Genomic DNA, 21,644 nt, shown 5'->3' on the forward strand with positions numbered 1-21,644 from the left:
GACGTATGTAGTAGTGGACAGTCGCATAATTTTTATTACGTAACGCCACTCATAGCGCAGGAAATACATTTTATATAATCAGGAAATACATTTTCGATTGGAATAATATTTTTGATCATGTTTCCATCCTCAAATACATTTTATAGGAGTTATATGTTTTGCGCATATAGAAGTCTGAATCAATATATCAAACCAGATACTCACACTGAAAACCTGTTTGTTTTTTAAATTTTTTGCGTAGTTTAGCAGAAACCAATTATAGATATTAGCAACTCGTGGAATAAATTGCACCACTATGAGTTCAGTTTGTCTGCGGAGTATCTGATAATAGAGAAAAACAAAAGCTGACCTCCAATGACTTAGATCACACCCTCGTTGATGAAGATGTGAAAATTAGCTCCAAAATTGCAGCACAAACAATATAAAATTTCATTTTGAGCTCTATTTCACAATAATAAGGCTCTACTTTATTTTATAATGGATTCTAATTTGCATTTTTTTTATTCAATTTTTTAAATAATGTCATTCTGGTGGGTATAATTGCTATAAATAGGATATTCGGCAGGGAACACTAAGGGACACCAAGAACTCTCCGAAAAACGTTAGAAGAACCCAGGTCAGGAGGGGTCAAACACTTAATTGATTCAGATCTAAAGTCGATTGAATTTCTCCATCTAAAATGTCGTAGCATAGTTAAAGAATTCAACCCATTTTAATTAGTCACTTGGCTAAATACTATCTGTGAACTAATTGAGACTTGGCTGATGTTGGAAGACAGCCTTATTTTACGAGAATGGAACTCAAAATTATTTTATAGGTTCTGCCGAGATCGCAAAGTCAAAATTGACAAAATTAAAAGCTGTTTAAATGACAACTCTTTTTATGGTTAGGCATCTACAATCTTTTAACTAAAATCTTTAGCTATTTCAATAGATCAAAGAGCGAGTGGAGACTAACAGTTGTTTCTGTTAAAAATTTAAACATTGAGTATCTTTGTTAATGTTGTAAGTAGGAAATTCATTTTAATTTAGTGCAGTAAAATTCCCGTACGATCTACTTAATTTGTTATTGTACTTAATTTTGAAGAACGTATCTAAAGAAATCATGTTCGGTTCATTTACTACCCTGTTATTCATATACCAGGCTGTTGCCCTTTTTCCCGCATCGGGAAAACTATTGTTCATGTGTGTTTTGACTTTTACTGATCTAGTTTCATCTAGATTTCATTCTCTCAATTTTGCATCCTGCGATCAGTTGCCCAAATTACCTTATTCACTTACAAATCTATTTATTTATCCTGCAAAGTAGATAAGTGACGGCTAGGTATTTCGCTGAACGAATTCTATTTCAAGTTGTGTTAATTGCACTTGCCGCGCAAGACAACACAACAAATAAACTGACAGTGATTTGGATCGCGAATCAAGTACACAAAATTGATTGTCTGCATCATGGCGCAGTCAGCTGTTCAAAATAAAACCCCACTAGACTTAGAGCCCTTCTTGAAAAACCGAGCTCAGATCCTCCTCTGAAATTGGAAAAGTGGCAAATACAAGCGAAGTTGGCCCTTCTAGTCAACAAAAACATCCCTTTGAACATTCTACTTGACTCTAAACCAAAGAACCTTCAACTCCCTCTAGATTCAATCTTTGAAAACCCAATTCAAGGATCTTCTTATCAATCGGAACGCGAACGATTGGCTAGAAACGCGCAGTTGAAACTGAACTGGGAAAATCGCTGCCAATGACAAATAGAAATTGAGGTCATGTGTGGTGACAAACCTTGGAACCAAGCGGATCGCAAAAACGTCTCTTTGTTCTATCTCAGCCTTGGAACAGAATGAGGGAGGTTTGTATGCCCTCAAGACCCGCACCTCACGATGGATACATTGACGACTGTGGAACTCTGGAGAATCATGGCGGAAGCATATTTTCTACCACGAAATATTGATTTTGACATGTATATGCTTCTTACAACAAAACATTCAAAGGGAGAATCCATCAACCATTTCTTTGGCAGAATAAAGAAATTATGCGAAACTGTGAACTTGGAAACCAAGAAGAGATTTTAATCAGAGACCTTCTTATTACCAACATGCAAGATTCCGAAATTCAGAGAGAGTTATTGAGAGAAACTGTCGAACCCGCTCAAGCATTACGTCTGTCAATCAATATGGAACTTGGTCAGCAGAAGCAACTACAAATAACTAAAAGCCAGCCCACTGTACAGGGGGGCACCATAATACCAGAACGTCAGTTTCGCAACTGTCAGTCAACGTCCAAATTTTCAAGCACAAACTCGACAGGCGAATCAACTGTGTCGAAATTGCGGTCTCACTTGGTCAGCGAATCATAGAGACCAATTTATTGCTAAATGCAAAACTTGTAATAATTGTAGTCTGCAAAACCATTTGTCTTGTATGTTTCGTAAGCCAAAATCTACCTCGACAAAAAATACCCGCCCAAATGTGAATTCCATCGACAAAACTACAACTGATAACTCTGTTAAAGCTATTCTAAATTACAACCCAAAATGTGAATCAGACTACGATAAATCGGATGAAAACATGGTCGCCAGCATTGCGAGTAATACCCTACAGTTTGAACCGAAAAACACAACTCTACAAATTGGAAATACAAAATTGGGTTTTCTCATGAACTCTGGGAGTGTATGCAGTATCTTAAGCGAATCAATTGCTACTTAAGTTTTTAACAACCTCTCCCTTGCACGATGGCTGACAACGGCACCATTCAAAGAACTCAAAAAATTTCGCAAATGAGCCAACACCCGTTATCGGCATGATGCAGACGCCAGAGGAAAGTAATGGTTGGTGTACTGAAGATGCTTATTTAGTTGTAGTTAGAGACGGCCTAAAACCACCCATTGGTAGAGAACCGTTTGATGCACTTGGCATATCAGTTACCCAAACTCTAAACTCCATTGAGGGTAGTATGATCAACAACATCATTACTCAGTGTCCGCTTAAAACACGCATCCCAAATCAATTTCCTCGACCTATTTCACGCATCGGTAGATCTAAAATAAACATTGTAAAATCATAATCCAACAGAAATCTTTAACCAAAACATTAAAAAGATAGACGAATACCTAATAATCTACCAGACAGAGTTGATACTGAAATTAGAAAATTACTTAAAGAAGGACATACAGAAAAGCTTAACAACTGTTCCGACCAATATTTAATTTGCCACATTGTTATTACAGTCAAAAGAGATCAAACTATACAATTAGCCTTAGATTCAAAAGTTCTTAATAAATCTATCCACAAAAACAAGCATCGGATGTCAAATATTGAAACAATCGTCGACTTCTGATCCCCAAATAATTACGGACTAAAAAACAGAACCGGCTGACAAATTTTTCTTCTCTACCGAAGATCTAAAATATGACTATAGTCAGCTGAACTCCACCCTGACACTACTAAACACTGCAATTTCAAAACTGTAAGTGGTGACATGACAGGCACGTGACATTTTGAGGCCTACCGCTTCAAAATTGTTTTTTTATGGACTCACGAAAATGCCTGCCGAGTTCCAAAAGGTCATGGACTAAAACTGATAGGCCTCAAAACACTTATTTGACGACGCCTTAATTGTAAGTAAATGTTCTGAAGAAGATCATTTTAAGATAGTCAAAATTAAGAAATTAGATGGAGATAATCTTCGTATAAAATTACCCAAATGCTATTTCGCCGAACAAGAAATTACGTGGCTAGGCTATAAAATTACTCAATCTGGAATATCGCCCCTCGAAACTAAAACTACTGCCATATTTTACTACACTTTAAAATTTACGCTCCTTTTTTGGCTCTGTACAGTATTTAAATCAAATAAATATACTTGGACTGGCGAACATACTGTTCATTTCAATGCTATAAAATTACGTATCGCAAAGCACAGAGAAAACACTCACTACAACCCGCAACTCGAAACACGCATTAAATAAGATGTCTCTTGATCCGGCCTCCGAGCAGCACTAGAATAACTGGCGGTTAATGGTTGGAAGCCAATATCATTTGCGTCTAGATTTTAAATAGTAATGAAGAACGCTACAGCAGTAACAATGAGCTAGAATTACTTGGAGTAGTCTTGTCTATGGAATCCTTTCAAAATTTTCTTTATGGAAAAAAATATTCAGTTATAACCGACCATCGAGATCTCGTTTCAATTTTATAAGAACGCCAATCCAGCAAATCTTACAATAGTCGTTCATCAAATTGGGTAGATCGTCTCTTACCCTACCAAACTAAAACATAATTTCTACCTGGAGCAAAAATGGGCTTAGTAGATTACATATCCCGTAATTCATATCAACCAGCAACAAGTATTTCAAAACATGGCGAAGAGTTTTCAGTTGCTACCTAGTTACGAATACAGACAGATGCTAATTCATTACAAAAAAGCAAAAACGTTTTCCGCTGTTCATCTTAATAAATTTTCTTTAAGACAATATACTTAATTCACAAACTCACATAACGAATCAACCCGATCAGAAAGATCAATTCTTAGACATAGATCCTGTGTTGCCGTTACATTTAAATCAGAATTTAAAATCACCGGCCAAGCATATCTCTCCTCCTAATTTATCGAAAAAGCTCTCTTCTAATACACAGACCGTTCTTGCTCCGCGAGTAAGTTTGTCTAAACAAATTTCACCTGTCGCCCAGTGAAACAATACTGCAAAACCAATCCCATTTAACCACTCTAACATTGATAGTACACACGCATCGCGAGTTAACTTCACTTTAAACATTTTACGATTTGCCAAGCGAAACACTACTTCGAATTTATTCCCATTTAATTACTCTAATTTCAATGGCAAGCATGAAATGTGAGTACGTTTTACTCAAAATTAAAAATATTTGCCGGCAAAAATCTAATCAAATTATACAATCAAATAATTTTCATACCATAAATACCACTTTATGCGTTCCCCACTTCATTACAATCAAATAGTTTGTCACTTGCACTGCATAAAATAATTTTTATTCATTCTACAAAGTAAGTCTCAAATAGAGAAATCTGTATCGCGAAAACTCAACCAAGCGTCTTTCGCCTATCAAAATCCACTTTGTCTTAATGAATTAAAACACAATAATCTACCAACCAAACCAAAGTCACACATTCCTACCCTAATTAATACGAAAAAAATCAAACGCCTTAAATACTTCGCTTGCTCAATTGATAAGCAACCAACAGTTGCTTTTTGCCCATTCTCAACCTCCAAAAATTTGTCAATTTTTCAGTAAAATCAATCTCAACTTCATCCGACATGAGCCAAATCTCAGCAAGGAAAGGGAAATCTGCCCCCAAAACATCATCGAGAATTTCACCCCGCGTGTCCTTTACAACACACACACAATGCCAATCACGCCTCGCCAATCACCCTCCACTTCCAACATAAGTACACCCCTAACACACAGCCCTCAAGTGCTGTCATTTGATAAAGTGGTCGAAAAGGTTTTCAACAAAAGCCTTATTGCTTCCCTGACGAGCAAAGATGCAGTGTTTAAAGAAGTCCGAGACTGCATCATCTGATCCGATGAAAAGCGACTGAAATTACTCAACCCATACCTGCACAGTTATTGGGTCAGCGACAGATGTGTACGTATGGATGAAAAGTTGGCCCTCCCGAACGCGCTAAGAGAAGCCCTAAATGACGACCGCGCTAGTCACCCAGGCAGCTGTGTAATGGATTTTATGGCCCAACATTGTTGGTAGCCATACATGAACCGCGAATTGATTGTCCGCTCCATGGAGTTCAAATCTTGCACTTTGATTGGGAAAAATCTTGAATCGATTATACCCGCTAAGCAATATCAACCTTAACTATGCATAGTCCCTAACCAAAAAAAAACAATTTGATTTTTAAGGTCCTATTAATATTGAAAAAGAACAGGAAACTTATATTTTAACTTTTTTGCCAGATTTTCTAAACATCCATCCGCAGAAACTTTTGAACTTTGAAACGCCTCAAATGTAGATAATTTTTAGATAATTATGTTTTTTTTAGATAATTATGTTTTTTTACAAATTCAAAGAGTTCCTCGTTCTTAAAGAATTGACCAAGTTCGTTGTCTTATAGGTAATCAAGTAAAAAAATTGTAACGAGAATAACCTGAACTTAATTCCAGCCCCAGCAAATGACCAAATGGCAATCGGTTTAATAGAAAAACTTCAAAGTACTATAAAACAAAGCCTTGCATGCATAAAACAAACTCATAAAGCATCAAATTCGTTTAGAATTAAAGCAGCACTTAAAACAATACTGTATCAGCTTCACATATGCAAACATGAAACTACTGGGATCTCGACTATCGAATTCCATAAAATCTTATATCATTAATTAGACTAAGAAACAGTAACCACAGTAACCTCCAATGAACTAATCCCTGAGGAAAACTGGGAACATATCGCAGTGACGAGAAGGTGGAAAGAAATATATGCAAGGCGATGCAAGAGGCACAATCTGGAGAAAGAAACGCAAATGATAACGAGACTCGCTTCGTACGATCCTCAAAATTGCATCAAGCAGTTCCCTTCAAAAAGTCGGCAGCTGCCTCAACATTGCCCGAAAACGCCATTCCATTAAACGTTCCAAAAAAAATCTTGATCGTCTCTAGGAAGTGTTTGCCCCCGGATCTGTTGTTCAAAAGACAGACTAATACACTTCAGTTGTCTGCGAGCCTGGAAAGTTGGATGTGACAGTTCGCATTAGCGATATTGCGAAATTTGGAACCAGAGATGAACCGAAAGCAAACTCCATGATTATATCAATAGTCGAGGACCGCGTGTATTTGAAAAATCTTTTGAGGCCAAAATTCTGAGTCAAACAAACGAATTTACAAGAATACAAAAGAGATCGTAAAATGAGACACCACCAAGTGGATAATGCAATCAGCAATTTATCAAATCGATCAACTATTGCTCGCAGAATGCGAGTGCGAATGCCAAAAATTCCGACAATTCTTGCTCCACCACAACTGAATAGCGAAAATGCGAACAATATCGCGCTGCAAAACACAACATCGAATGCCTCGACCAATCTTGCGGCAAAAAATACAGCCACCCAATCACTCATCGCAGCGCTAACCATCAGTACTGCTCAAGAACTGCAACTACCGTCCACGTCAGCATCCATAGGGCCCTTCAACATATTTTGCCGAAGACAGAAAAAAGAGCAAGAAAGAGACCAAAACACTTTGGGTTTGATAACGATGATTTGTCTGGCGATTCAACAATTCCATGTCTCCTAAATTTGATGCAGACTCATCAAAAGAAAAGGCTGGGCGACATTGAATCAGTACAGCCCTCGGTTGTACAATCAATTGTGGAAACTGCAGCTCGGATTGAACCGATTTTCAACCCATATACATCGCCCGTCATAGAAGTGTCAGCAACAGACCCTCGCATCCAACCAGCGGATCACAGCCCTGACGATAATTCATTCTTTCATGAGGAGGATTCTCAATAAAACTCGAAATCTTTAAACAAGTTTATTTTATTAATTATCACTAGCTATCATAAGGAGTAAAAAAATTGCTGATAATTATGTAACCGGTGAATAAGTTTCACCGTAAAATCAATTTTGTTATTAAAAATCTCAATATATCAATTTTCAATTAGCCAGAAAGGATGAAATGTTGTACAGTGTACGACAGTTAAAAAGAAAAGGCTCCCTTTGGAAAAAAATGAAACAATTTTGACAACCCTTCATTTTAAACCCATCATCAAAAGCCGGCAACGTTCTTATTGATTAAATAATTTCTGATTATTCGAATTTAGAGAAAGCGCAATATTGTAACCTTGATTCAGGCCTCAGAACAGGCAATTTTGTAATTTCTTATAATGGCCGAAACAATAGAAAAACTTGAACGATTGAAGAAAACAAATTTGAATAAACAAATTCTTCTCAAACGACTTATTGTCACTATCTATTGCAACTATTTAGTCAAAAGTTCGACTTTTTTGATGATCTAGGAACTATAATTTTAAAGTCTGTTGAATAAAACTAAACTCGTCACACGCCAAACAAACCAAAATCATCACAAACAAACCAAAATCATCAAAACCATCAACGGCACTAGAAACAAAAAAAGAAATGGAACTGGTTATAAAAACGGAAAATTTTGTTGGTGACTATGTTAAGAATATTGAGGAAATAACAATTCTCCTTAACTATCAACTGTCGAAGTGTGGCAATTACGCTACAGAAAAGAAAGCGCAAAAAAGAATGTTAAAAAATTATGATTGAAAGTGAAGAAAAAAAGCAAGGTGACTGGATTTGTCACGGAGTACGTTGTAAACTTCAATCAAATAACAGACGAACGAAAGGTGAAATTTTTGACCAATATCTGTAACAAGCACGATCTCCAAAATTTTTGAAAAGGCATTTTTGAGTGTAATAAATTCACATTTGAACGAAATCAGTAATTTAAACAAGACGATCTTTTTTTCTGCACAGAAAGTGTACGCCCAAAAATTGATAACAATAAATTTTTCCTAGGTGCTTGGCTAAATCTGTCTGAAAACATCTCTCAATTACAAATTCTCGGCTTTACCATAAAATGCTCTCAATAGGTTTTGAAAAGAGTGTTCTTCAGTTGATACGTACAGATACTCAGCACTGACTGTATGAAATTTGGTGTCGCCAAGGGAACTGAGCTAGAAAAAACGGCGTGTGTAAAAAAGCAGTCTATGCATTCAAGAGCTAGTTACCAGTTCATGCATGAGTCAAACTTATGAATGCAGTAGTGGACAGTCATATCCAAAAAAGTACTGACCTAATGACGTTGACAAGGAGTTTTCTTCTAAGTTCCCTTGGTTTACAGTTAAAATGGGCAGCAAAGTCTTGTTCCAAACAAAGAAGACATGACAAGTCTCATAACTTAAAACTACAATAAAAAATGCTTCAATTTGAGAATCAAATAGGGCACTTACACCAATTTTTGAAAAACAGAGCTCTAGTGTTCCTAGAATTAGTCCTTCCTCCATTTTGACGCAAAATAGATCGCATTACCTCAAGCACTGTTTAAGTGGCGTAGCTGTAGGATCTTTGCTTGACTTCTTCATATCCAATCCAATTAGTAATAATAAATTTCAAAACATGAAAAAAAATCCCACTTCAATTATACGTCCTGCGTTATGGGAGCCTATCATGGACAGATTTTAAATTCAGTTAATTTTTACTCAACTTTATTAGAAAGAATATTTTAATTGGTAAATTTCCACCCGTTTTGTACAATTACATACACTCCCATTGGCATGGTAAATATATGTCTTTGGAATTCAAGTGGTCTTATTCTCGTCGATTTTTTGATTGCGGCTCTGCAAACGTTAAGACAGTTTTGTTGTTGTTGAAAACGGAGTGGTTTATTGAATGATGTTTCTATTTGTTGAACGACGCTCTGTTGGGAAGTAATCAGTGTTCGCGCAGATCAAGTCTTTAGTTCACATCGTATCGGTCCACAAATAAATAATGTTATAATAATTTTTCCTATCACTGGAGCTTATTTTTAGGAAATCAACCTTGTCAAAATACGATTAATTAAAGAACATGCTGGAGAACTTTTTGCTTTGAATAGTATGCTATACACATGCACCTGTAACGTGATTTTTAGGAACATGACGTCAAATATATCGCGAGAATTTTACCGCCAACGCTGTTGCTTCTGCATCCACCGAGATGTTAGGGAGGTCAGGTCTTTCATGTTTAACGTGTTCTAAATATTTTTTTTGGATTTTTGCAGCAAAACATCAAAAATTAATTTATTTTTGAGTTTTACTGTTCCAAATTTTTTTCAAAGTGGGAGAATATATATGTGAGGCAGGCTTTTTTCTTCAGTCGAAATTTTACTTTTTGCTTATGCATCATGGCAAGAAGAGACATCAATTTGTACCGCTACTATTAATTTTGATCTAAAAAACTGCAAACTTCATCGCAGGGTGAAGAAGTGGAGTTGTTCAATAAATTTGAAGGAAGCCATTGACAGGACAAAAGAAAAGGTTTGAAGAGAAGTATTTAATTATTTTAATAGTTTTCTTTTGGCAATAAAATTGATGATATAATATATTAAAAATTATATATATTGGATCATAAGGATTTGTACCAAAACGAAACAAAGTGAAATTTTCTTTAATGCTTTATGAAAACAAATAGAATATAAAACTTACAGCATTTTTATAACACTTTTTCGTTTTTACGGGTCCTTTATCTTAGCCACAATAAAAAAAAACTTGAGGTAGTTCAAAAGGTTTGGTTTAATATTGCAAATCAAAAAAAGATCTTAAAAAACCTAAAAAAAATAAAAAAAATGCAAAATGCTTTTACTTTCTTCAAATTCTTCTTTGAGCAATTAAAGTTCTATCTTGAATATTGATGCAATTTTTTTGTTTTTCTCTGCTTTATGTGTTCAAAACTTGAACCAATTTAACAACTGTCAGACCTGATGCAGAAAAAACTATAGGAAACTTTTTTCAATAGAAGGACCAGATAAAACGAAACTGCAATAATTCGTTTAGCTTTTGCTGCTCTCGGGCTTCCTGAACAAACTATTTTGTCTGCAAGTTAGAGACCTTATTTTGTGGACGTTTTAATTCAACAAACGTAGTAATTGAAAATTATTTTAACCTTTTCGATAAAATAGAAAAGCTAACTCAAAATCTGAAAAACGTAATTGAGAGGGCAGTCAAATCTCTTGCGGGCAGTTAAGTTAAATCTTCAATCCATAGTCATTTTTTGACTTTTTTGAAAAGAAAAAATTCGCAACCGGAGCTTCTTCCGAAAGCTAGGAAGTCTTAACTTTCTCTTAAAATATCTGCGAAAATTCACGCAACACCTTGTAACTCAGCGCCCTTTTTTCAAAAAAAGTTTCTAATGACATTAAAGTTTGTGTAAATTGAACAAGAGAAGATGACCACTTGAAGAAATAACGATATTTTGATTTTCAAATTTATTTTTTTAAGGTTTAGAGACTCATCGCTTGATAATAGCGATGTCGAGTTGGTGTAATGCTGACTCGCATTCCATTTGGACTCATAACCAATTTAACTGAACCTCTGTAGGAGTCTATCAATTGATTTCAGTTCAAATACCAAGAACATGAAAAATTTTCAGAGAACCAAAAATTTTTCTCACTATTACCGCTACTTAATTCCCAGAAACATTTATTTAATTTAGTTCAGCTTTATATTTTTAGTGCAAGCTGAATTGATCTTTTATTGGAATTTTGCAAAAAAATCAAAACATAGTCGGCAGATTGCAAGAAAATAGCCGCAATAGATTCGTAGATCGGCAGTCTAAAAAAAACAATAAAACAGACAGACCAAAAAAACTTCGTCTTTTCATTGAAGGCTGATTTGTTATATTTTGATTAAAAATCTGTATAATTTATTGCTGCCTCTATTAGCTGATCTCGAATAACTTTCATTTAGAGTGACACACACCCATTTGACCTTATCTCTTTGAATTAAAGTAAATAAAAGTCGATTTCAAAGTGAGGAAGTCATTTTTGTGAGGTAAGTCAAGTGTGACCAAAAATTTAATCAAGCAAATGAACAAAAAAAATCGCTCCACTAAGAGCAAACAATAACGTCACGCATGCACTGCAGTTAAAATTGCATTGGTGAATGAACAAAGACCAGATCTGAAGTGGTTGTGACGTCATATGGTCGTAACAAAAATCGCGACGACGAAATAAAAAAAAACAAAGAAAAGGCCAATAATAACCACAGCTAACGCTGTGCTGCTACTAAAAACATATCTGGCAGATTGCCAGAAAATAGACGCAATAGCTTCGTAGATATGCAGTCTAAAAAACAGTAAAAACAAACCAAAAAAATCGTCTTTTCATTGAAGGCTGATGTGTTACATTTTGATTAAAAATCTGTATAAGTTTTTGATGGCTCAATTAGCTGCTCTCTAATAACCTTCATTTAGAGTGACACACACCCATTTGACCTTATCTCTTTGAATTAAAGTAAATAAAAGTCAATTTCAAATTGAGGAAGTCATTTTTGGTGAGGTAATTCAAGTGTGACCAAAAATTTACTCACGCGCATGAACAAAAAAACTCGTTCCACTAAGAGCAAAAAATGACGTCACACATGCAATTCAGTTGAAATTGCATGAACGAATGAACAAAAAGTGGCTGTGACGTCATATGGTCGCAACAAAAATCATGACGACGAAATAAAAAAACATAGCAGGACAAGTCCTGACGTACAATTCAAGGAATTTTCATTGACTAAAAAAACTAGACCTAAAACGGACTATGAATGGATTGGAAAAACTATTTAGATAAAAATCCGATCCAAAAAATCGATAAAACAGTAAAAATCAAAGTGAAATTGCCTGTGAACAAAAAACAACTAGCGAGAAAGCGAATTTTTGTTCAAACACCGTTTTCTCACTCTACTTTAAATTTAGAGCGAAAAAACTTCACGCCGTAAAACCACTCGTTTTTTCGCTCCATTTCCTGTTTCGGCGTGACCAAAATCACTACTCCAATTTGACTTCAAAAATCATGGAAATGTGTGAACAGATCTTAAAAAAAACTTAGCCGGAAGAATTCCGGAAACGACTCGAAGTGAAAATCTATTTAACCGCCATCCAACTACTCATCAGAAAAAACTTGCCTCCACTAATTTATGATTTTCTCGAAACCAAACAATAAAACAAAAAAGAAAAAACAAAAAAATCAGATCTGTTAAAATATGATCAAATTTTGTCATAACTTGAGATCCCGAAATAACTATCTCTGCCAAAATTACTTCATCAAAACATTTAGTACTTACTAAAATCACTTAAGTGAATGTTTTAAAAATACTTGAGGCCAAATTACGAAAAAAGCTCTTAAAAACAACTTGCACTAAAAAAGTTAGTAAATTTCTTAATATTATTATTATTATTATTATTATTATTATTATTATTATTATTATTATTATTATTATTACAAAAGCATATAAACCCAAAAAAATTCTCTTCAGCCAATAGGGTATCCAGATGCTCGCAAACTAATAGACAAGTCATAATAGTCTATGAAATTTGTCTCAAAAAACAGAAAAAAAACCCAAAAAACTGCAAAAAAATTAAGAAAAATAGTTTCAATGTTCATCATTTTTTGTCATATTTCTCAAAAAAAAATGATTCATATCCAAAATTGCCCCTACTTATTACTAAACAACTAGATCAACTATTATGAACCCTAAACTTCCACAAATGCAATAAAAAATTAAGGAACAAACGGCATTCAAGAACAAGTTCAACAAAAAAACTATAAAAACTAATTAAGTTTTTTTAATAGTAAAAGGAAACATAAAGCCGAATAAGGTTCCTTTGCATTTAGAGCAATGAAAAACTCGCAAAACAATGGGCAAGTTATAATAGGGTGGGTAAGACACATGTGTAAGATTAAAAAAAAGAAAAACTGCAAAAAATGAGAAAAATGGTTAAAAATTTCTCAATTGTTCGGTCAATTTTCTTCAGAAAAAAATAATTTATACCAATAAAACTTTAGTCAATTGATATCGGACAATTCCTTAAGTACCAAGCTTCTATTCAAATCCCACTTAGAGCAGTAAAACAAAAAACAGGTAAAAAATCATTAAAATTCGTCTAAAAATCAGCAAAACTGATCAAAAACCTCCAAATTAGCATTAAAAATCAAAGTAATGAAACCTTCAATTCCTATCAAAACAAACCTAAAACTAATACAATATCATAATCAAACCTCACAACCATCAAAAGTAGCAAAAAATGCTTTTAAAAGCCGCACGTGAACAAAAAAAATTTCGCTCGCTTAGAAAAAATTTATTCTTACATCAATTTCTCGCTCTCTCAAAAACAGCGGTATGAACAAAAACCACTCTCTTCCGCTCCGCTCTTCACTTTTGTTCAGCACCAAAATCACTCCAATTTTTTTCACGCGTTTCATTTCCCGCTTCAAAATTCACTCCAAAAATTGATTTAAAAAAGGACTTCTCCAATACCCCTCTTCGAGTCGTAAAAAGACAGCGCCCCAATACAATTCAAATTCTTTGAATTGTAAAAAAAACCACGAGAAGGCCAATAATAGCCCCAGCTATCGCTTTGCGGCTATTAAAAATAATTTGAATAATAATGTTCGTTTTGACTTTTTAAACATACTTTCTCCAACCAATTTAAAATGTTATGAAACACGAAATCACTTCACAGCAGAACCAACGAGAGTGTTAGTTGATACAAGGAAACGTTACCTCTTCAGTTTGCATTTAAGAATTCCTTAACTTTTCCTCGTTTTTTATTGTAAACATATAAAAGAAAACTCATTATTTTAATTCCTTCCGAGTTTGCAGAGATATAAGAATTGTGGGACAAAAAGACACATGAAATAAATAGAACTTAAATTGAACTTTTGACAAAAATAGACAAAGTTGACTGAAAAATTTGGACGGGCGTTCTTCTTAAACTTCAAGTTTCTGTGAACTGTTTACTAGTACCTGCTCTCTGCTCTCAAAAGATGTTTGGAGGAATTATTCAAAATCTGGCCATCAGAGCTTGATTAGAGTCACATTAACCCAGTGATGTTGATAGTGCTGAACTCAATGGTAATGGTTCACGGAGCGCAAAATCGATACTGCACTCTGTTTCCCATGAAAATTGTCTACCATTGGGTAATGTGCTCTTCTTTGTTGATGCTAAATGTTTATATTCCACACATGATTAACCTACACTTTGTGAAGACCACAGCAAGAGTTGTGTAGCACTGGCAAAAACGAGAAAGGCTTTTTCAAACACTCACTTAGATGCATTGGCATGCTCAAAAGACTAGATGCATTGGCATGCTCTTTTATTGCGCGCGAAGAACTAAAATTGTCCGTGAATTGGAGCTAAGTTATTCCCTTGAGCTAAGATTCCAGTATAATAATAGTCGCTTTTCTGAGGTTATGTTGAAAGCGGTGAGTACAATTGGTTTCAATCGATTCACACTTTCAATTGAAAACTTTCTCCTGAGTTGCGTTATTATAACTGCTATTCGGTCCAAGTTGCACAGAACCCCCTTCCGGCACAAATAAAACTTTTTGATAGCTCAGTCAGAATCTTGAGCAGACTTCGATTTGATGCTCAATAAGGATTGTCGTAAAATTATTTTGTATTGAAAGACTCACCAGGTGACACGTATACCAGTAGTGAGGCAAAATACTCGAAATTTCAAGGGCGACGTGAAACAATTTTCTAAATATGATTTTACATGCAGTTGCCATGTTTTAACAGCAACATGAACTAACAGATAGCAAGAAATAACATTTTAAATTGAAAACACTTAGAGTTTGAGAAAACACGAAAATGACTAAGCCTGAAAATTTGGGACCCTAAGGTTGTACATACCGCGCCCCGATTTTTTGAAGGGAAAACCAAAACCACCAAAGTTAGCTGGTTAAAATTGATTTTAATTGGTTAAAATTGTAAATGAGACAATTTCAATACCGCAAAAATCAAATAGTCCAGGCTGCACAAGTCAGTAGAGAAGTCAAAACCAAAATTTTGCATAGTGAAAGAAAGGCTACAATAATTGCGTCAAACTTGCACGAGAACAATTAACTTACAAACTCCGGACGAATTTTTCTCAAACTAGTTGAGTGGGTCTGGCTTTGGTATAGCTAGCTTAATTTAAAGCGGTAAGTGACACCTACTTTTTAATTCGAGTAGATGGGACAAAGACTAGGCCAGAATAATGCCACCTTAGTAGTTTAGGTGAAATTTACAAACATAACCGACTAACGTAGAGCGAATTGCTATCAAACAACCGGCGAGCAGTTGGTTTCGGTAGTAACCAGCTGGGCCTTAAGCATTAGGGAGGGGGTCAGCTGAGTGTGGGGGGGGGGGGGTCAAGCGATGGGGGTAGGGTTGGGAGGGCTGGACGAGAAGGGGGAGTGTGTGTGTGTGTGTGTGTGGGGGGGGGGGGGGGGGGGTTGACCGAGGAGTGGAGGGGAGTTCAAAGAGATTAAGAACTACCCTTCACATCATGAAATTTTCTCCTCAAAAGTTAGGGAGGATCGCATTCTAAGAGACTGGTAAGACTATAAGAGAATGTAATGCCTTCCGGGCGTTAAATTTTTATCCCGTCTGAGGACGGAAAGTCATATGGGTCAGAAGAAAAATCGCATAAGACCAGAGGACTATTATAACTGCTACAAACTAGAGAATCCAAAAAAAATCTAAGAATACTGCAAAGCCACTTGGCCCTGCGCTTTAACAGTTTATCTATCATCTGAGGGCAAGCATTTAAAATGATGAGACGAAGAAACGGTCGAGTTTAAAGTCACATTTGGAACAGAACAACAGGACACAAATAATTGCTGCAAGCTTCATCCGAGAGCAATTAAAAATTCGTCTCTAAAATGAATTGAATTGAGATACTCGATATTCATTCCCATTATAGTAGCGCATATACATACATACAGTTAATTAATCGGATATTTATTAAAATTACAATCAGATTGTAGAGTCCATTTAGAAATTAGAGTAACCTGATAATCAGTCAAAGGTATTGCACAAATTCCAACATTATCACAAAACTATAATCGAACTTTTATAAAAATTTACAGGTCCACGCAAAATTGTGATTGAATCTATTAATAGCATGGTCACTTCAATATTTAACACTCAAATCCTTAGGTTCGAAATTTATCTATTTCGACAAAAATGGAATACTCTTTCATTTTTGATCTGCTTTTAAAATACATAATTTAGAAGCCACAAAAATGCAATCTAGAGTGAAAAGAATAGATATAAACTAAATGCATTTGATTGATATTAAAGCCAACTGTTTCAGTGGGGTGTAATTTTGAATTAATTTCTTCTTTTGAAATCGGATTCAATTAACAAGGCTGCACACCTTAGTAAACTAATTCACAATGCAATTGGTGAAACCAACTTTGTAAAGTTCTGATTAACTCAAATCTTTGACCATAATCAGAAGGTAAACCCTCATAAAGTCGTGAAAACTCATACTATAACAATATGCAGGCTCCTGAATTTTGATCATCAATTCACAAGTTTCATAACTTTTGCTACCAAACCGATATCTAAACTGGTGATTTAAGCGAACACGAATCGTTCTGAGCAAATTCTTTGTGAAATTTAAACTAGAGTGAACATTTTCTTCAACTTTATATCCAGGCCGTCCTTTTAATAACACAGAATTTTTATATGCAGGCTGCAAGAGTAGAAACCAACATAACAGCTTCAATACATAACTTAAGAGATAGGTATGAGTCATGATTACTTTAAACTCATTTTCATTTGGTACTCTTGTTCGACTGCATCCCACGCAGAGTCATCCCACGGATTGTCTAAATCTTCGTCTAACCCCTTCACTGACTGTTGATCTCTCTTTGAAGATGCTTTGTTTCTGGAACTACTGTTAGATGAATTTGTATTATTACTCGGACCCCAATCGTCCCACGAACTGGAAAAAAACAAATGCAGAAAAATAAAAACTTTGCAGAAAAGGGGTAAGCATGACTGAGCTACCATTTTCCACTTTAACTTGTTACTATTTTCCGCTTTTACTTGTTACCATTTTCCGCTTTAACTTGACCAATTATAATGCATAATAGCTCGCGTCTACAAAATGTTTGGCCAGTTATTACGTTTCATTATAAAGCAGGAATATATAATTATAAAGTTTCATATATAATATAGCAATATCGGTTCAATTGCTCCGCACAATGAATTGCACTCAAAGGTTGGTAGAGGTCTCAGTATTGTATCAAGATGGGCTATCAGGGTTAAATGAGGGTTAGTTTGGCATTTCGTGGGTCAGGAGGGTGGTTGTGAGCAGAGGGGTCAAGCAACATCAGGACAGGCGCTAAATATCGATAGCTTATCTCATTTAATTTGTCCATTGTCACCAATTTTTAATCAATTTTTGGGGGAAAATATAACCCAAAACACCATTGTTCGAATAAACATATACCGACCAACGTCAGATGAATTGCTCCCGAACGGCTGGTGAGGCAAACAATTAAGAAAGGGATATGCGCTAGAAATATTTATGGTACAAAAACTGTGGAAAGAGGTTCGAACCCACGACTTAACGGATTACCATCGTGGACATTAACCTCTACGCTACAGGGCTATCTACGGTTATCGCTCAAAATCGATCTTTTTAAGCAACGGACATAATTTCGGAATGCGGGAAATTCAAATCACTCAAAAGCTTAAAAAGTCCACCTTAAAAAAGCCAGTTAAAAAGCAAACTCCAATGCTCTAGATGAAAACGGTAACGCAAAAATTTTGCAAACAAAACAAACGGAAGCGACTAGAAGGATCGGAATTTCAAAAACAAAAGGATAACTGCACACGAAATCATTATCTTTGGTCTAAAGATAATTATTTATAACCTCGAAAATTTAAACCTGTCATTTTGAAAGATTTGAACATTGAACGCAATGAAACAGCTATGATAAAAACCATCATGTTATCATTCAGAAAGTGGCAGTAAAAACTATTTTGACAGTAAAAATTCACTGAGAAAAACTGATACCGTAAAAATTTGTGTTAATAGAAAAATATCTGGTAACGCCAAAGAATGGCCAAAATTCTTCAGACGGACAAATACTGACAGGCTCAAAAACTGACAAGTCCAAAACATTTCATTATGATACACTTCTCTCTTGTTCTCACTACTCGCGATATAAAAAAAACATACCCGACAGATTGCCGGAAAATTGCCGCCGTTGATTCCAATAAGCATGATTGGGAAGAATAGAAAATATTGAAAAAAGATTTTTGTACAGAAACATTTTAAAGTCCGATTTATTTTGATGGCATTTCGTAGTTGAACATACTTCTGTTTCTTAGAGAGGCTACAGGGGCTACTATCAGCACTAAAAAACCTTAGAGATGGTAACTAAGATCTATAGGAACGACGTTCAAATAGCGGGCAACTAAAATTGGACTTTATGGGTTTATCCCGTTTCTATTTCTGACTTCAATTTTTATACTGACTCTGTTCATTTTGAATTGCTTTGCTGAGCAACTGATGTTCAAAATCACTCTTAGCAGAATGAAAGAAGAGAGAAACTAGCCTAGAGAAGTCAAAAACATTTTACGCAATGTTGAAAAAGCGGCAAAATGAGGTAAAGCGAAACATTTTTTGTTCGACAAAGTAAAAAAAAATTAGGAGCGCTAAAATAGCCGTCTTTACCCCTATGCTACAACAGCGTTGTTACTCAATCGCTAATAACCACTTTTATATTAGCAACAAACTTCATTTCAGAATGAGAGCAATTGAAATCACGCAAACTGAAGAACTGTACCTTGAAGAAGTCACCTGAGAAGTCACAGAATGTTCTAGAACAAAATCTCAAAAATGGTCAAGCGAAAAGTTTGCATAAAAAAGACCAACACGTTTACAATAATATCTTCTAACTTCGTTTGAGAGCAATTAATCAATTAAAAAGCGGAGCGAAAGCATAGGTCATACGAGGATTCTAAAATGATAAAAACTAGTTTGAAGAAATTAGAACTATTCTTGCACATTGTAAGAAGACACAAAGAGGGATTAACAAATATTTTGTATTTTTCGAAAGTCTAGACTCAAACTTATAAAAAAAATGAAGTCAAAAAAGGATTTAATTATTGAGAATTTATAGCGAAAAATTACATAACCATCTGATTTTCTGATTAATAGTAAAAAAAATCAAAGATTCGAAAATACCTTTTAGAAAAAAATGCAATAATGAAACAAATTTTCACTGAAATTCAAGCACTTAACCCCAATTAAAAATTCGATTATTAATAAAAAGCCATTAAAATTCACCACACTGCACAGAATGACTTTTCCAGTAATTAAAACCTAGATAAAACATACCCGGCAGATTGCCGGAAAATAGCCGCCGTTGATTCCAATAAGCATGATTGGGATTGAAATAACAGAAGATATTGAAAAAAAAGATCTTTGAACAAAAACATTTTTTAAGTCCGATTTATTTTGATGGCATTTCGTAGTTGAACATACTTCTGTTCCTTAGAGAGAGGCTACACGCGGCTACTATCAATAACAATAAGCAATAGAGATGGTAAATAAGACTTATAGGAACGACGTTCAAATAGCGGGCATCTAAAATTGGGCTTTATGGGTTTATCCCGTTTCTATTTGACATCCATTTTTGTTCTACCTCTGTTCATTTTGAATTGCTTTGCTGAGCAACTGATGTTCAAAATCACTTTTAGCAGAATGAGAGAAGAGAGAAACTAGCCTAGAGAAGTCAAAAAGATTTCACGCAAAATGTTGAAAAGGCGGCAAAATGAGGTAAAGCGAAACATTTTTTTATTCGACGAAGTAAAAAAAAATAGGAGCGCTATAATAGCCGGCTGAGAAGATGAGGGCGGCTATTAAAAACCTCTAAAATTTCAAAAGATTGGACAAAAACTGGCAACTACATAACATAGCCGGCAGATTGCCGGAAAATAGCCGCGAGACACTCGTGTCCTTCCATGAATTGAAACACCTAAAGAAATAAGATAGACAGATCGACCACCAGTCCTTTAATAGACCACAAGACTTTTTGGGTTAGCTTCGGACTGTCAATTTTTTGACACATACGTTCTATAAGGAAAAAGCCCTTAAAAAGCTATTTCAAAATTGATATTCGAAATTAAAAACTCAAGACTAATAATCACGAATTAGGGCATACAAGATTGGCACTACTTAGATGCACAATATTAACTAGTACATCTTCATAAAAAATTAAAGTTCCATAAGTGAGTTCAGAAGTCATTTTTTTGAGTGAGGGAAGTCACGCAATTGACCTAAAAGCAGAAACGACGTCACGTACATAAATTTTAACTGCAAAGCAATAGAAGTCACTGAAGTCAATTCCAAGAAGTCAATTCCAAGAAGTCAGGTCGTAAGAATCATCGATGGAGACGACGAATAAAGTCTGGCGAACTGCTCTCAAACGACCCGCGAACGGTTGGCTTCGTCAGTAGCTAGGCACGGTTTAGTGAGACTAGCTTTAGTTTAATTGAAGGGGCGTAAGTGAGCGCAGCGCGGGGGGGTGCACCGGGGGGCTGATGGGTTGACAACAGTTTGGCGGCAACAGTGTGGGGGTGGGGTGGGGGGGGTCAATCTCTAAGAACCGCCCTTCGCACCATAAGTATAAGTCTCCATAACAGATTCCGTGAATCGCATAATTGAAGACTAGTAAGCTAAAAGGCTATAAGAGCACTTAATGTCCGCTGGGCGCATCCTGTTTAATTTGAGGACTAAAAGTCAATTGCGTCAAGCAAAAATGTGGTCAAGCGAAAAATCGCATAAAAAGGACCGACTTCGTTTGAGATCAATTAAAAAGGAAGTCGCCATGTGAACAGATTTTTTTTGAAGAATGTCCCGCTCGCTCTAATGTTCAAAAAAATTGATTAAAAAAACAAAAACTCTAAATATCGAGAAATAAGTGCTCATTTTGTAATTAAAAGGCATTATTAGGCTCTCACTAAAAACGTGTTATCCATTTCAGAGGGTTACAGATTAATGCAGCATCGGTCAAAAATTGTTTCATACAAAAAACAAGCTAAAGCAAAAAACAACACAAAAACTGCTGAAAACGGTTATCTATATGCGCCATTGTCTCAAACAC

At 35.3% G+C, this 21,644-nt stretch overlaps 1 protein-coding gene across 2 annotated transcripts in view; it reads right to left on the reverse strand.

Moving 5' to 3' along the window:
- Positions 1 to 16,385: 16,385 nt before the first annotated feature.
- The window catches only part of LOC142348818 (ADP-ribosylation factor GTPase-activating protein 1-like), a 112,473-nt gene continuing 107,214 nt past the window's right edge, over positions 16,386 to 21,644 (reverse strand). For both annotated transcript variants that reach the window (XM_075400341.1, XM_075400340.1), the window contains one exon: positions 16,386 to 17,467. In XM_075400341.1, coding sequence (XP_075256456.1) covers positions 17,281 to 17,467 — 187 coding nt within the window. In that variant the 3' untranslated portion in view covers positions 16,386 to 17,280. The remainder of the gene's footprint in view (positions 17,468 to 21,644) is intronic.

This window comes from Convolutriloba macropyga, chromosome 10 (assembly GCF_964194025.1).
Source record: "Convolutriloba macropyga chromosome 10, txConMacr16.3, whole genome shotgun sequence".
Taxonomy (NCBI): domain Eukaryota; kingdom Metazoa; phylum Xenacoelomorpha; order Acoela; family Convolutidae; genus Convolutriloba; species Convolutriloba macropyga.